The 18,246-nt window shown below is 40.7% G+C and overlaps 1 protein-coding gene across 1 annotated transcript in view; it reads left to right on the forward strand.

Moving 5' to 3' along the window:
• Positions 1 to 18,246, forward strand: part of LOC128713704 (cyclin-dependent kinase 14) — a 66,702-nt gene that overhangs the window by 40,548 nt on the left and 7,908 nt on the right. Inside the window, exons 3-4 of the mRNA XM_053808566.1 lie at positions 8,882 to 9,078; positions 16,615 to 16,706. Coding sequence (XP_053664541.1) covers positions 8,882 to 9,078; positions 16,615 to 16,706 — 289 coding nt within the window. The remainder of the gene's footprint in view (positions 1 to 8,881; positions 9,079 to 16,614; positions 16,707 to 18,246) is intronic.

Here is an 18,246-nt window from a genome sequence, read left to right on the forward strand (position 1 = left end):
GAAGACAACACCGGGTTCCTTAGGGTTTGGGCTGGATTTGTAGTGGGGATTGTGTGTTTTTTTTTCTTCACTTCTTCATACGCGAACTTCAATTTACCTGTACGCCTCCCCGGTAGACGAAGGAATCCTTCAGCCAATTCACTGGCGGAATGTTCTCTTCTCGTTTTGATTGGATGGGAAATATATTTCGGAACCGAAATGTTAAGGCGAGCACTCTATGGTTTTCCACTTTGGCAAACTTTCCCTGGGACAGTTCGGATGGGCTCCCACAGGAATCGATCACTCAATTGAATTGATTTCGGGCTTTGCGATGCATGCAACGTTGATTTGGGGGTGGATGTGTCTTACCGCCGCGTGTTGCTTGTACGCGTGTGCATGTTTCTACATTAGTTGTACATAATCTAATCAGTGAAATGTTATCCGACCCAAACTGCAGCAATCAATAAAGTTTCTGATTGCCAAACAGGGTTTGTTGAGAGTTTTGAAGGAAAGTACAGTACGTTATGTTATGACAAAGGACCAAGCATACGGATTTTAATCATCGTTTAAATGAAAGTTAATGAAAAGAAAATCTCTTTAAAGATTAAACATTGTTGCGATTTGTGCTTAAATCTCTCAGAACATACGATGACGTTTATATAATATTGTTAACAATATCGATCAGTAAATAGTCACATCCAGCAGAGTACACCGAGATATCACCACAAGCTTTACGATGATGTCTTTATCGGCCAACCGAGACGTGACCATGGTTTACTGAATGACAACAACGTTTCCACGGCTTCGTTATGGTTCGGAAATGATGACTTCCATCCTGATCATTATTCTACCTCCCGACCATCAACCGACTAGCAATTGTCTAGCACGAAAGTCTCCTGGGACCTTCGTTACGATAGAATGCGCACATACTTATGAATTACTGTAATATAAATTTTCATTCCTTTCAAATTATCCGATCTGCACGGCGGAACACTCCTCGAAAAATACGTTCTACGACATCCGTGCCTTAGCAGCAGTATGTTGTCAGCATCATTAAGATTGAAATGGATGATATCCAATCGCTGCCGGAACATTCTCGATTAAAAGAACGAATCCCCAACCCGGAGACACGCTGTTGGAGGTCAACCTCGCCCTGACAATTGCCACCCGGATGTCCATGAAATCGTGTATGGATTTCACAGCTATCGATTTTCAGGTTGGTAACGAGCGTTAAAACTCCACCATAGACTGTGGTGAAATCTTTTGGGTGGTGATTTTCTCAATCATTTGAGCGACATTTTGACAAAATATATTACGACAGCTTTCCTCGAACTGCTGCGTCGACAGCGCTGGTGAAAATGTTCATTCGATATGACTTTATGTTTACCATAATTTGTTATTGGCGTGTTTGGTTACACGTCCTTCGTCGATGGAGCCATGTTTTCGTTGCTGCGTAGATGTCTATGCAAATGAGATTGTGTCCCGATTAATGCAATCGATTTTGGCATTGAGCTTTTGATTTGGGTAGTTTCACTTGGAAATGTTTTTGCGTGTCGCCAATTTTTTTCACAACGCAATATCACTTGGCCATTTGAGCAATAAACTGATGAAAGTTCAATAAATTTAATATGTAATTTCGTTAATGGAGTGAATCAAATTTTATTTCCATTGTAACTAAAATACAACTAGGAGAGCAAAGTAAACAATTCTCTCGTATGCTTATCATCTTCATTAGGAAAGGAAAATATGTGTGTTTCTTAACAGTACCCTATAAATTGACCCAATTTACGGTTGCACAATGCAAGTGAAAGACATTCTAACAAAGTTGGCAAATAAAGTCAACAACTGGCGACTAGCGTTCCGTTCGCGCGAACGTGTACAGTGCGCGCTCCATGCAACAGAGGACAACTATGTTTACTTGGAAGTGAAAAAGTTTAATAAAAACAATTTCGCTGCTAGAAAGCAGGCGATCGCGGGAGAGACTAAACCCGTACGAATAAAAGCACTCGCTATGGACACAATCGTACATCAAGCCACTTTACGAGTCGCAACGCTCTGGGACGACGGATGCATCCGTGGAAATTAAAACCGGCGCCGCACTATCCTTCGGTGTGCCTTCGGGCGTGCGGCAGGATATCCGGCAAGCTGCAGTTGCAATTTTGGTAGATTGAAAAGTATCTGGAAACAACGTAGACTTTCAGGGTAGGCAATTATGTGCTTTATAGCATTTTATTTAATATTCGATAATATTACCATAATTATGTTGGGGCTTTTTTATTGATGTTAATAATGCTTCTCACTTCATTATATCGGCACTTTAGGCCCCCAAATAAATGGGTGACAATTGTAGTAGCGAGTCCTAAAAAAATTAGCACAAAAGGTCAAAGGATTAAATAATCAAAGGACCTATAATATTTTATCAAATATTTGTATTAATTAAAAATGGTTTGATTCATATTGTGTTCGATCGCAAAATCATTTAAACCCATTGCATACGACAGCTTGTTACATATTCCCAATTCCACACACTTATCAACAGTTACATGGGTGACTTGAACTCTCATCAGACGAGAGTCGTATTCTTTACTATCTTTATGCTTATAAAACAACTCTTTTATTATCAACCTTCGTGGACACAAAAAAAAGAGAAATACTAACCCTTTCGCGGCGCACATTAAATTGTCCTGTGTGCATTTGGTGTAGTTTCCACCATTTTTTTTTCTGTTTGCAATTTTTTACCTCCGCATCGTACCGAAACAGTCAAAGAACACAAAACACCGGCAGCAGACGAGCACGCGCTCGCTGGGGAAATGGTATGCCCAACGCGTGCACACTCCCGGATGCAATGACATCACTTTCCTTCTGCCCATTGTGCAAAATTGCATTGTTACACGGTGCTTTCGATGCGGCGACGAGAAAAAAAAACAAAACCCACCGACAACGATCAGGGATCAGCGCGAGACGGGCTCACGCTATTTCTCCAACGGGCACAAGAAAACAAGACTCATTGCAAGCCTGAGTCAGACACTTCCGTTCGTTCCGCTTCCGGTCGGTGCGCTGGCATTGTGCGTGGAGCGGATGATTTTTTGTTCTCCTGCCTCGTGGATGGCACGTTTTGTGGGGGTGAGCGGTCGCGGTACAATAAAATGTCACAACTTTATGCAGTGCGGTGAACGGAGCAGTTCGTTCTGCACGTTTCGGTATAGCTGGTTTGCTTCAGAATGGGGTGTCGCCAGGCTCAGCGAAAGGGTGTCTCGCGCCGTTGGACGTAAGTTAAGCTCTGTTTAAATATGCACCACCATTGGCTTGGAGGGCAGTAGTGTGCAAACGAGAAATAAAACAGAAAACACTCGTAGCTGTAAAGCGGAACAACTTGATGCGAAACTGTCGGGATAATAGGAACCCGGAAATGGCGTTAGTGACCTAATTTCTCGGTGGCAATAATCCCGCCGTGGGCTGTACTATTGCTGGTTTTCTGTATCTCGTACAGCAGACCGATAGAGAGCCGGTGATGAATTTTCCATGTAAATTAGTTTCGCCAACACTTCCCGGCCTGTTATAAAAAAAGCTCCAAAAAGCATGTTAAAAAATTAAATAAATCATGACACAGTTAAATTCTTCGCTACAGTTTTGAAGGGCTTTTGTAACGGGAACATTGTTACCAGGCGGCAGAGCATTTGGTGTTACCGGGATTCCAGAAACACATGTGGGTGAAGGTCGTTAACTGGCAGCGGTTTCGGGTGTAGTACATTATATTTTACGTCGTTTTACTTATGGTTGGCAAAGGCATTTTCTTCCATTTAGCCTCCCCCCACCCAAAGCGTTGGTGATGTGCGGGAGTCGCGCAATTTTCGGTAGTCCTGGATTCTTTCGGTAGTCCCACCGACTCTCTCAGCCGGGTGAAACAATTTGTATGAATAAATCATACCCGTTATGCCCGTTATGAACCTTAAACTGCCAGTATACGGTGCGGACGATGTGCAGCAAACAGCAGAAGCTCTACATTTCCCGGTCTGATGGAGTAGCGTTATTGAGTTTAAGAGGAGCGTTTTATGTGTGGCCTCATCTTGCTCGTGGTGTGTGTGTTTTATTTTAATGAATGTGTAAGCTTTCCTGTACCTTTCAGTGAGGGCTTCACGGTTTCTACAAGTTTTTTTTATTGTTTAAATTTACCACTAAAAGAGAATGGTGTTACAGCCGCGGGCTACCATTAGGTTGGTTAACACGATTTTGCGTAGAACAAGAAGAATGCAGGGGACTGATAAACGCCCAACACTGAAAGTTCTTTATGTGCGCCTTTTTGTGCAAAAGTTTGCCATTTTTGTGATGTTCTTTTTTGTGATGTACATTTTTCGAGGCCAGAATGGGTGTGTGAGTAAACCAATATCAGCGAAAGCTTTCGTTAGTAGAAGTGTATTATGCAAGTTTTTTTGCTTCAATTTTTTCTTAAAGTCATTTTAAGTCGCCTGTTTTTGAAGATGTTGAAGATCTACTACTTACAACATATCTAAAAAATATGTTTCTGCAACATCATATGCTCGTTTACGATCATACGATACACCCATAGCACATTGTTTTTTAGTGACCGGGTGTCAGGTTTCGTTCTTTGCTGAATAGAACAACCATCCTGTTGTTGTACACCTCATCAAAGAGAGGCGTTATAAAGCGTCACAGACACTGGAAAGAAAATGGCTCCCATTCTACGACAAAATTGGTGAAAATGGTTACCACTTTCATGACAATCGGGTTCGTTTCGGTTCCAGCACACTGAAATGTGTTGCTTCCCGTGCAGCGAACGCCAACGATTCCTTACCGGGAACAATATGGCCGCCGGAAATGGGGTCGAGTGTAGATGAATGTTTCTCGATGTTTTGGCCCCTAGCAAAAGGAGGTGGGTGAGCTGCTACTGCCCTTCACTCACATTGTCTGCATCATCTATCCGCTTAGCGGTCATTCCGTGGCCTAGCCGCACGCTCCTTTCCGACATTGTCCCAGATGGTAGAAGATAAAATGAGAAAATAGCATTCACCGGGGCATTATCCCGAACCAGGCAAAAGGTTAGCAAGGAAATGGAGTTCTGGACTATCGATGAGGCGCGAAACGAACGCATTTGGTACCGAGTGGCACTGATGCCCGACGGCCACTGAGAATGATGTGTGAAGATGATAGTCATGGCTTCTAGTGGCGTTTGAGGATGAACCGGACAAAAAAAGCCACCCGAAAACCCCACCCAAGAGGGTGTGGTGTTGAACGAACTCTGGCATAGAAAAACCACATAACGGTTCAAATCGTCAAGCGGCCATGGACAATGTGTCTGTTCGGCTTTGTGATGCATGTGGTGGAAATGGAGATCCTTTTGGAATGAAATCTCTCTCCCCCTGAGGGTTTCCCGTCCCTTTGTAAGGGAAGTGAAAGAGAAAAAAAAACATCAGGAAGGAAAACAGAAACGGAAGGATCATTTTGTGAATGGTCATTATTTTTTACAATGCTGCAGCCAATGGGAAATGGGCTCCGCTATGCGGGCCGAGACCGTACCGTTCCCGACCTTTACGATGAGCCGTTGCTGGGAAACGGTTGGCCAAAAGTGTCCGTCATCTGTGACCAAATGATCTGGTTCTCGTGTTGCCCGTGTACGCTGGGGCCATCCGTTGTCGGCATTAAGGATCGTCGTACGGACGAGTTAATCGGGAATTGAAGAAGATGCAGAAAGAAACGCCGACATAATGTTTTCCGACTCAATCCTTTCACGCCAAACCAAGGGGTTGGAAATGTTTTGAAAGTTAGTTCCATAAAAAATTAAAATAAACATAATTATTTAATACAAACATAAAGTTATACAACGTAAAAATAGTTACAAAAATTCTTTTTTCAATTTATATAATGTAAATTAGCTCGGTTTTTAAGAGATGAGTTTGTTTGATGAACTGTAATGAAGTTAGTTAGGCTCGCATCTCACAATTTGGTAAAGAAAGTTTAGACAGAGGTTCATTTTTATATAACTTCATCTCCCGTGTGTTTTTCTATTGCTATTTAAAAGCTATCTGAACATCACTGTGGGATTTGTTTTTAATGTTTATTTAATTTTAACGATGCTATTCGGAAACAGCTCCACACACCCCATTACAACACACCAAGCCATTAAAAAAATGTCACCGTGCGAACATTTCGAATTCAGGCTTCCTTCTTTCCTGCCTGAAATAAAAATGATTCAAAACAGATCTGGCAAAAAGTGAGATTGGTTCACCTTCGGAACAGATGCTACTCCCTCTGACCGACGAATGTTTCTGACTTTACGATGAGTTTTTTTTAAACCGCAGCTAGAAAAAAGAGCTCATCCTAAACAGAAAAAAGATACGCGACAAGCGAAAACGATGCCCATTCGGTTTATTGGAACCATTTGAAGGCACCATTTGCACTCCACTTAGTACCCCGTGACACCTTTTATGTTTTGCCCCAATATTACGAGCTATTTTGTGTGCGTTTTCGTCGCCATTTGGAATAGCTAATTTTTATTCCCCAGAGTAAAATGTGTCTGTTGAAAATGGTCATTCTACCTATAAACACCTCACAGCGAGGTAAATAGGTCATTTGAAATGTTTGGCCGGGCTAGCTTACGGCTGGTCAACACGACAATTCTCCATTGCATTCGCTTGGAAGCAGAAAAGTATGGAAGGAAGGACAAAAGAAAGAATGTTAAAGGACAAAATGGTCGACTTAAACGTGTGCGCATTAATTGTCATTTTTATTGCAGCCGTCGTTCTTCATTTCCTGCTTCGCGGATCTCACAAGCTGACGGTATTTACTTTACCATTTTTGCTTCCTGTGAGATTTTTATTCAATGGATTGGGTAGCTTATCTTGAATATATCAATCGGAATGATGACCTTACCAGCGATTAATTATCACTCAGTTGGAGTCTGTAAAATTTAATTTGTGCACACTTTGTTCATTATTAACACTTACCTCTTATACATTTCCTTATCCACGTCGAGTCGAACCGCTTAAAAGCAGCACGATTTAATTATTTATCGTTTAAAAAGTCGACCGTCGAGCAAGCCAGCGTCGTTCGCCAGATTATCAAGAACCGAAAATTGTATTTTCCCTTGCATGGAAATTGTCTTCTATTTTCGATTCTGTTATCGATTGAAGCGACCCATTAAGAAGCTTACCTTCTTGTCTCTTTTTTTCTATGGTAGAAGGGCCAACGTGCGGAATCGCAGTACCACCAGAAGTTGCGGGGAGCATTAAAAATTAATCAATAATCCACGGTAATGGAAATTTATTGCGGATCGGTACACAAATAGTAGAGAGCTTGGACCGGGAACCCAGCGCCATTGGAACCGTGGTTCGCTATATTTGAAGCCAAATGGGCAGTGAAATTGATTTGTCGGAATGTGCTGGGTTGGAGAAATCGTTTTTTTTTGGTTTGCACAACATCACGACCAAAACCCGGTGGTTGGTGCTTGGACGTTGCGCATGTTGGATGGTCGCTCAGTATGTTTCCCATGCTTATGGTGATTTATGGGATTGCTGTTCGTTAGCGGTTTGATATTCAGTGGCTTAGATCACCGCTGCGTTGCACGTGAATGGTTGTGGTAGATTTTCCCGGCTGAAAACCCGATTTGTAGAATCCACTGACGGATCCCGGTTCCGTATTCGATTAATTTCACACTCAATTGGGAATCAGTTTTACCATTACCTGTGGGAATTTTGTATCTTGGTTATATTTTTCTCATTTTTAAACCGTCATCAAGAGTGTAAAGATCAAAAGTATTTTTGAATAAAAAATAAATCATGTCATAAATAAAAATCTCTAAAAGCAATTAAAAATTTGGTTGTTTTTGCGCTTCCGTTTCTAGTGAATTTTTTTGCATCTTTGGTGAAGAATAATACCTTCCGAGTAAAAGCTCTCAACTTCGAAAGCTTGGTGCGCTTGCCACTTGCCAACAGATTGTACCTTCCAGGATTCAATTTCTTCCATCATCACCACGAGCTATCATAATCCTGTATCGTTGCGAAGCGAATTTCCTTTCGCTAACGACCGGGGGAGAGGGAAAAATCACTTCCGGCAACGGTGCGAATTAAATTTAGCTCCCGTTACAATTTTCCCCGAACCCAAACCCATGATTGGTAACATAAATCCCCGATGGTAAGCGTAGTAAAATGCACTCGGCAACGTCTTTGCTGGTGCTGCTGCGGTACGAAAGCTTTCTTAGACTTGAACTTTAGTTGATATGATGGGGGGGAAGGGATGGTTGGGGAGCTTTGAAAGAGGCAAATGTTGTTATAATCCAGTTCTTGGGATAACTCCAGAGCCTGTGGTGCCTCTATCGGGAACCATCGGTACCTAACAGCGTTGGTAGTTGATACTGCAAACAAATTAAGCTGAGTGAATTTCGAGCGAGGTTATAAGATAAATATTTGTCCACCCGGTTGGTTGGGGGTGTGTTGGGCTTAGAAATGGTGAAGTTGAAGAAATGGTTGAACGGGCGAATATACGCTATACCGCCGTAGTTCGTAATGCAAATGCGTTTGGTTAGTGTTTTGCTTTGATGAACTACTGCCGTACCTTCGTGTTGCTATCGTCGCAAGCATTCTCTATCGATAGTGTTTGAGTAACGTGCAACTTGTACATTCGAGTTGGCAAATTGTTTAACTGCGTATACTTTACAGCCCGACAGCAGCGGCTGCAGCTGGTGTGTAGTGATGAGTAAATAATACGGAGTGTAGTTTGTTTGTCGTGGGATGGAATCAGTAACATGAAGTTTGAAAGTGATGAAGTAATCAAAACGTCATAATTCAGTGAAAAGTTGGACTGTTCGAAAGTGTTTTCCTCAACAGAACGTTGGATCGATGCGATTAGTTAACTATGCTCACGATTTTCTTCGCTCTTTTTCTTTCAGATTGGAACAGAGTAAGCGATCACGAACGCGTCCATCGGCAGTTATCGGTATCGTCCGACAGCAAGCTGCTGGACGACGACATCCGGGAGGAAACACGTGTGATAATGCGACCTAAGAAGCCACCCCGGCCGAAATCCGAAGTGTTCTTGAACAAGCATGACCCGCACCCGAGAAGAAAACGGTTTAGTGCATTCGGGGTAAGTTAAATACCATTTTCTTGACAAGCGGGTGGATGTACCATTCAGGTGCGTCTTTCTATTTAGGTATGTGCGAGGAAGCTAAAGTGGCCCTTAGCAAAAGCTCCAAAAATACTGCAGAAAGCCACTATTAATCATTCACATTCAAAAACAGTCAACTTTCTGACGGTTGGTGTAGAATATGTTTTGAAACACTTAGTGTGTCTCGCAAAATGTTTTGGGGATGTTTTAAAAAATGTATACCGTGTGTTCGCTGCTGAACACTTCCAAAAAAGATACAGGTCCCGACAGGATAAAGTACTTTCATAGAGTCAACGCACACAAACGTGGCATACTTTCCCCGACAGAACATCGTGTGAGCTTATTGTGCCTTACTGTCGAAACGTTCTCTGACAGTCTCTATTTTTTGCAAAATATATACACATACTTTCTGTTTTAAATCCTCTCCACACGTTCCGGTTTGAAAATGATGGCACGACAAATGATGACCTATTCGTCCAGGGAGAAAAGCCCCTCTCACCATTCCGCATTAGCCTTGCTGTGCTAAAAAGAGCACTGACGATGAAAAATGTGGAAAAATCCCGTTCATTCATTTTGACGTTTTCTGGCCCCTTTCGTTCATTTGCATACGAAAACATACCCAAAGTTTGTCTGCAGTAGCAGGACCGTTTTGTGACTGTCATTTTATTTTTTACGCTTTTGTTGGTTTTTCCTATTACTGGTGGCTGCATAGCTGATGATAGGGATTTTATAACCGACAGGCAAACAGTATAATGCTACTAGAGGTTGATAAAAATGGATGGTGCATTTGTGTGCTTTGTTTTGGTAGGGTGTAAGTAAAACACTTATTCTCTCTATGTATGGTATGCTGTGTTGTGTGTTTGTTTTAAACTATTATAACAATCTGGCTGCAATGTAGCAGTTTTACTTTTGTTGTTAGAAACTTTTTCGTGATTGAAAATTTTCTCACCTTTTTATCGATTTTAATCAATCTTCTTTCCATCTTCTAACACGTAAAGTAAACGCTCTGTACTTAGTACAATACCGTGTTTACTGTATCAAACACACAATTCATAAAGATTTACTGGGGGAAAAATCATCATAAACTATGAACCAGTGTGCGTTATATGTGAAGGAAAAGAAAAACCAAGAAAAAAACTTATCAGAGCATTTCAACCAAAAATGGAAAAAGGAAGATAGTTATGCATGGGCACGAATCTTGTCTCATAAATGATGCACAACAACGCTTCCGAGGTAGTTTCGTTATCTGACTTTCAGTTTTTTTTTTGTTTCTGACGAACAACCTTGGTGCGTGGATTTATGTTTGCTTAGTTAAGATGAGAACACTTTGCATTGGTTGAAGTTATGTTACAAATGAAACATAGACTGTTGCAGACTTTGTTTAAAGACTTATTTAGCATTGTTGATAACATTAAGGCTTTTAACTGCTCGGTTTAATAACAAATTTACTAACTTATGTTATGAGTTTGACAACAATTCATTCTTCTTTACGTTGGATGCAGTTCAATCAACTACAATTGTTTGAAGGTGCCAACCAAAGGTTGATTGTGCGGCAAAAGAAATTCATTCAGCAAGAGTGCTTAACTTTTTTACATTTACTTTGAGTGGTTGGGAAAGTTTTCCAGTTCGTTTACCATCTCTTCAAGGAAGTCTTTGTGATATTTTCGTACCCGAACTTGCAGAAAACGCGTTGGCAATTCTTTCTGTTCCATTTTATCGTTTTTTTTTCTTTTCGCTTTCACAACATCAATTCAAGCAAACGAAGGAAGTTACTATTTCTTCCTTCATCGTTTGCTTGCAACTGTTTACGGGTAGAAACACCACCACATCAAAAAGCAGGAAATTCACAAAAAAAGTTAAAGTAAATGCAACCCAAAACCGTACGTTAACAAAAGGCGCAAGCAAAGGAGAAAATAAGTTGCCTCAAGTAAAGTTTGCTTCACCGTCACCCGACGAGCATAAAGGGCTCTCTTAAAGAAGCTTTAGTGGTATGTGATTTTCATGAACACATTCGCTGGTGCTTGGCCAATGCTGCGAAAGCTTAAGCAACCTTTCACAAACGGTTCAAACGTAAGACTCGACCGCCGCGTCGCTGGTTCGACTCGACGAACCGGAATAAAAATCAACTGCCGTTGTGCAATCCTGCGGGATGTGATAGTGGGAAAAATATTTGAATATGCTTTGCAATCAGAATTTATCTTCGGGAAGGGAAAAATTGAATTTCATTGCCCACCAAAATACTATTGTGTGTGGGTGTGTATGTGTGTGTGTGGGGAGTAAAACCTGGTGCTGACTGCTTTTTGATAACAAACTGGTAGAGTTTGTGGAGAGGAATTGATCGCAAAGCTGCTTTCAATTTGAATGACGAATAAAGTGGTGAACTGAATGGGAATATTTTTCTGTTAGTCATTCGTGACAGAATATTTTTTACTCTTTGTTCGGAATAATTTTTTTATAGTAAATTTTCATGGAGACGCCTGGTACTTCGTCAAATATAAAATTGATAACTGCAATGTGTATTTAATTATACATTCGCTAAGATAGTATTCGTTTCTTCAAAGCATTATTTTATGCAATTTCACGTATTAGCGTCATTAGCTTCTGAAGCGGCTTCATATTTCTCTCCCTGCTCACGCAGCATCATACACAATTAGAAGACGCCATAAACCTTCCACGAGTCTCTAGACAATCAACGGTGTCGGGGTGGAAATATTTCGTAAGCGACATAGAGAAAGTTTTGCTCACCTGGGGGTAAATGTGAAGAGCCTTACCATGTGTGCGAGTGAGCATACAACCGCATAGCGGCTTGTCCTTACACTTGTCAAAACAGATCCCTTGAATAATGTTAATAGCAGCAGCGATGGTAATACTCATTTTATGCATAATTTTATGCGCTTCATGGGTTGTAGATAGCTTTGGTCTCTAATAATAATAATAATAACAATAAAGTGGGAACTGGCGTTCAAAATTACCGCAGGAGTTTTCGGTACGCCACCCACAAACGGGGCCTTCTTCCCCTTCGGTCGTCTCTTCCCATGGGGGGAAAACCGCATCATTTTCAATCAAATCCACTCCGCCATGGCATCCCAGCCTATCGGCCGAGCACATGTTTGTCGGTACTACACGAGCTCGTGACCTATTTCATGGCCCTTAAGTGGACGATTTATCCATGCACACGCATACGAACGTACTTCACCAGCACCCAGAAGTCACACTTCAAGCTCGACTGATCTTAACGACCTTAGCGAGTCCTTTCGGGGGTTTTGCGGTTTCCGGCAACGTTTGCCTTTCCAGCTTGGTCGTGTTGGATCGAAAGGCCCGTCCTGCTGGTGGTGCGTGATGGAAATTAAATTTCACTTCCGCGTACTGATGACGATGAAACAAACTTTCTCGTCGCTTGCGTGCTGCTCATCGTACAGGAATCAAATTGCTAATCTCAGCTGTCGCGGGTGACGTTTTTCCCCCTAAACGGGCTCTTATTCTAAGCGTTCTCTTATGTTGGTGGTCATGTATTATTAAAACGATATATAACGTTTCTCCGAACCACACACAACACATACGAAAGGCGATTGTCGTACCAATCAAGCTTAAAATGATGACCTTTTAATTTGAAATCCATTTTGAAAAAAAAAAAAAAAACTATATGATGGATTATATTCATTCTCATCAACTTTGGCAAGTACTTTTCCATGGGTTGTTCGTTTGGATGTATTTGTGGCGTTGCTTCTGTGAAGGTGGCGTAGACATTTATACCTTGAACAAACAATGATGCAAATATGTTCGTGACTGTTGAACTTCAATGGAATTTGATCCAAAAATAAATGTGCATATGGCATTACAACTTTTTTTATATCTTTTGTTTTCATTTATATCAACTGAGCGCAATTTATATTTCATGGGACATTATTACGAATTACACATGAAAATAATTTCACCATAGAAATTAATATGTCAATTATGCTTTCCACTATCACACTGGTATATAAGATACCACTTTGTGGACCTCAAAATTACAACCAGCAAAAGCTCTCTTTTCGTTGCGAAACAGCATGAGAATGTAACAAAATTTATCCCTAAGCTCACCCCTCAGTTATGTGCGGAGTATTAGCATATTCATTACTGTTCCATTTTGCTGCTAATTTTAGCGTCCATTATTAGCACTCTTGCTTCTCGTTTCGTCCTCTCGGGGGAGAAAAAAAAGAGCTGGAAATGGTTTTTGGTCCGGCAGTGTTACTTCTGTTGAAAAATGGAAATGCAAAAATTATTTTCTCGAAACGAAAGTTCGTGCTTCAGTCCCCGGAGGGATGTACTTCAATGTCCAGCTACGGTAAAACTCGAGTCATCAACCATGGAAACACTTTACTCGTTTCTGTACTGTCCGGGTTTCCTGCGTCCTTTCGGGTACGTCAAATGAAATGCAAAAACAGCAGCAACTTAGTGTAATATTTGTAATATTTTGCATAACTTGGGCAAGCGATTTTGAACAGAACAATACAAGAAATAGTCATGTATAATGCTAAGGGTATCACAGGAAAAGCATTCGACAAATTTCGATTGGGAATAGTCAATGGCGATAATGATCGTTAAATCTTTTTAGAATGTGTGAAAATTCTTAACAATTCTTTAAAATAAAAATTACATTATGATGTTAGTGAAGTTAATTTGATTTTCTGCTGCGATGTGTCCTGTTTTTTTCGTTATATATTCCCGTAAAAAAGCTAACATAAAACTCCAATAGTAATTTTGTGTTCCAATGTCCACTCTGCGACACGAATAAAATCATACCAAAAGCTCAATCTCCTTCGGTGCAAACAGACCAAGTTGTGGGTAAAATTTACCGACCAAACATCATAACAGTAAACTGCTTTGCTTTCACTTCTCCGAAACTTGAAATACGTTAACATTTCTGGCTTATCCTGGGGCGTTAATATACGAACAAACAGAGCAACCACCGTCGACACGACGACACCCCGTTTTGTGCCAACAGAATTGTGTCAACACATATTGTCGTCGCCGTCGTATTACGTTGTGTGTACTCCTATGTAAAAGTGGTGGTGTAACATAGTGGCCATTCGCGGTAATGGAGAGCTTTTCTCCCACTTTTTCGGCCAAAAAGGTTCACAGTGGTAATATATCTTGCCAGAAAGATATTGCAACCAAGAGATCTCTATCTGTCCGTGACCGGTCGTGATCTTGCTCCTTTATGTGGCAGTAGCAGATTGCAACGGATGCAGTTTCGCTTTATACAGCAGCGTGCCACCTTCCGTTCACATGGTAGCACTCAATGGTTCATTGTTAAAAGGATCCAATTTTGTTCCCACCCTGGCTCTCATGCTCGGTGCGGAAATGAAAACGTTTTCCAAGCTTTCTAACGCCCCCCGAACTCTGATCCATCGAGGGTGGTTCGAGGGTGAAGGCATCTATTTTTCTTTACCAGCACACCGACTCTTGCTCTGGTGCTAAGACGGGGTTAAACCGGGGCTTTCAGTCAAGCGGAAATTTACAGCAAGCAATGGAATAAGTTTTACAACGTAAATATTTACCGATCACGCCACAATCCTAACCGACCGGAGCAAAGGTTTCTTTTTCCGATCCTTACGATGGTGTGGTGGGTCGTCTTCGGATAACGTGACCTTACGATGCTATTGGTTGTGGTGGCAATGCATTTGGTGCAAGGTAGACAACAACAACGCTTTGCCACCAAAAAGTGTCAAACAGTAAATCTTTGCCAAAGCAGAGCAAATTGCACAGTGTTGCTGTGTAAGTGTACGGTTAAGATGAAATATTTGGCGTATAAACATTCCGCAGTTAGATCCATACTGTGATGTATCCTCAAAATTACCCTATTGTTATCTAAAGAGATTTGAAGATATATGACAAAGAGCTTGTTACATACAATTTTTTATGTAATAGGTATTTTACAATTGAAATTCTTGTATATAAACAAACAACTACAGCTTAGTTGAAGAATATTTTATGTCCTAGTGCATTTTCTTGGAAGATATGCATCACGGTTTGTGTTCGTTTTAGAGTTTCTTTTCATATACTGACCCCCGTCATGTGTCCTGCACCAGTATGTGTCCTGCTGGGCCACCAAGAGGAGACCACTTTTGGTGACGGTCCGACGAACCACCCCTAGAGAAATGCTTCAGCTTCGAGTGGTGAGCAAATGGGGCCCACTTTGTAGGAGATGGTTTGCTTTTCCTTTGCTGCTTGCAACACCACACTGTCGATCTGTGGACGCTGCAGTTGACTTTTGGAGAGGTTACCATTTTTCCTTTTGCTTACTCAGCTACCGAAAACCGGAAGTAATTCCGTTGCAACAAAGTAACGAGCGAATGGCACGATTGAGTAACCCGCGGTTGTTGTTGATGGAGGGAAGTTATAGGGTCATTTTCATCGGAATTTTGTATTGCAGGTGAAAAGTGTTCTGTGCGGCATTGAAGAAGCATTGTAGCAAATGGGTGTGGTACAGTTGAAAAGCTTTAAATTCAAATGATGTTTATTCATTCTGCTGGATTCAGCTGCATCCAAACAAATGCTTTTACTAACATTAATCTCATTATAATATTTTAAGTTTTCTTAGTTTGATAAGAAAAGACCTTTTTTGCTTATAGAAAATATTGAAAAGTTAAGAAAATTTAAAACAAATTAAGAAAATAAATAAAATTGCGCAAATAAAGTTAACAAAGCTACCTACCGTTAACCCTACATCAACGTGAGATATGTCATCCGTTTACTATTTTTCTTTACAAAAAACAATAAACAACTGAACAGATGTTCACTGCTGCATGAACTCTAAATCACGCTCCTCTTGATATTTGAACTTCCGAAGAAAGGTGCAGCTTTTGGAGATTCTTTATGGAACTTTTTTGCTAAACATCGTATTGAACGGATTTGCTGCGTAAAGCAAGGTTTCTCAAACACCAGACAAATTCCTAAATAAAATTCACGCCATCTTTTACCACTCATTCTCTGTTCTGAAGTGCGTCAGCCTGTCTGCGTTGGATAAATGGTTAAAGCTGTTCCGAATTTGGATCTGGCATTTTTACGCATCGCTTTCGTTTATCCAACGAACCGTATCTGTTCGGGTCAGTAAGAACGGAACAGTTTCAGTAGTTCAGCATGAAGCTTTACGTGATGGGTTTGCCCAAACCTTTTCCGTCTCTAACATTCCTGTCCGACGATAGTAGTGCTAAAAGTTTCATCAAGCTACGGTCCGCTGGATATTTAACTTTACATTTTTTATGTATCTTCGCTGCTACTAACCATACTGTAAGGTTTCCGTTTGCTTTCGTAACATAAGAAATGTTAAACTATTGCCCCATGTTTTCAACTGAGACCGTTATTTTCCACGAAAGGCTTTCTTTTCTCATCGGGCATGACATACCAGGCGTCTCCATGGGGTTTTGCTGTTTGCGTATAAAGGTTTTGCTTTACAGAACTGTAATGCATTATATGATACCTTCTTGCAACAGAAGAGTTAATAACTCTTGTTTTTACTTTCATTCGCAGGGTGACTCGCCATTCGGCAAATCAGATGCTTATATTAAACTAGAGCAACTCGGTGAAGGATCCTACGCAACGGTATTTAAGGGTTATAGCAAGTAAGTATACTCCAGATCAATTACTTTAGTTATAAGAAATTATTACTGTGTATATTTTCGTTTAACTAATTAAACTTATACATGTATAAATGGAGCGAGAAAGATAGAAAATGCACCGTTAACTGTGGTTAGTGTGTCATTTCTAGGAACAAGACTAAGCTCAAATTAGATCAAGAGAAAAAGGTGTCCTGATTTTGATTCAGTTTAATGGAAAATCAATTACCTCTTAAAAATACAACGGGTGTTCCCGTCATTGTATTCCGCTCGTGCGTTGATCGATAAAACACACGGACACACACAACACACAACAATGCGTTCACATTTTGTCATCCTTTCTACCATCTTCACACGCATAACAGCCAATCTTTTCCATTGGCCCAAAAGTCCTAAATGCCAGTAGTTATACCGTCGTACACGGTGACATGAGCACGTATTCTGACCTAATCCTGGACAATTTGCCAACGATATTTGTCCACCCGGAATACTCCCCATGGGCATTCGGGTAAGGGCAATTGAGGAAATAAAAAAAGAAAGAGCAGATAGGGTGATCCAATACCACCGTACCCAGCGAGCAGTGAAAGCGAGGCCATAAAGAAATTTAAATTTTATTGCATTATTTATGAAAATCGACCTCCATAAAACGAAGGCTACGCTTGGAGACGCTTTTTTTTTTTGGCTCGACTGTTGGCATGCGTGTGTCAATACTGGCACGGTGAGATGAGTTTTTTTTTGTTTTCTTGATAACGTAGTCGAAAACATGTCGATTGAAAGAATGTCATTCTGAGCGCCATCTAAATGGATTGCTTTGCGTATGAAAAAATGGAAAGAACAATGTGCGAATATTGAGATGGAAGTCGTTTGTAATAAAGGTTGTAGAAATATTCAATATTCTACGCAAAAGGGTTCATATTTTCGCAACATTTATCCTACGATTGAAGTAGTTACTTTATCAAGATATCTTCATATTTTCATGCATTGTTTGCTACAAGTCTGATGGTTCATAACATACAGCTTGTGCCGATGAAACTTCATAAATTATGCTTACGTTTTGTCTTAATGTCTATTTTTGTGTGCGCAATGTTTTCTGTTGTATTCTCATGAGTATCATTCCATGTATCCTGGCTGCTACATTATCTGGTTATGTATTGTTGCAGCTAATGGAAAGAGTACTATTCCATGCAGAAGAGTTTTCTCAAACTCGCAAACATCTCGGAGCATTCGAGGAGAAAAACAAACAATAAATCTTTATTCAAGGCGCATACATTTGAACAGGGAAGCATAAGGAAAACATTATGCTTAATGTACATCCACGCTGTACATTAAAGAGCTGTTTCATCACAAGACAGAAAAAAAGAAGTTTGCATCATAAATCGTTTTTTGATGGACGTTGTTTGAAGCATTTCCTGCCATGTAACTGCTCTGGAGAGCGTGCAGTTTGCCATCGTTTTGTTCGATTGAGTGAAAAGATCAATAAAACTGTGAACATTTTGCAATCACCGCAACACACAACACGTACCCTAGCACGATAAATATTCGCTTT

This window comes from Anopheles marshallii, chromosome 3, assembly GCF_943734725.1.
Source record: "Anopheles marshallii chromosome 3, idAnoMarsDA_429_01, whole genome shotgun sequence".
NCBI classification, from domain to species: domain Eukaryota; kingdom Metazoa; phylum Arthropoda; class Insecta; order Diptera; family Culicidae; genus Anopheles; species Anopheles marshallii.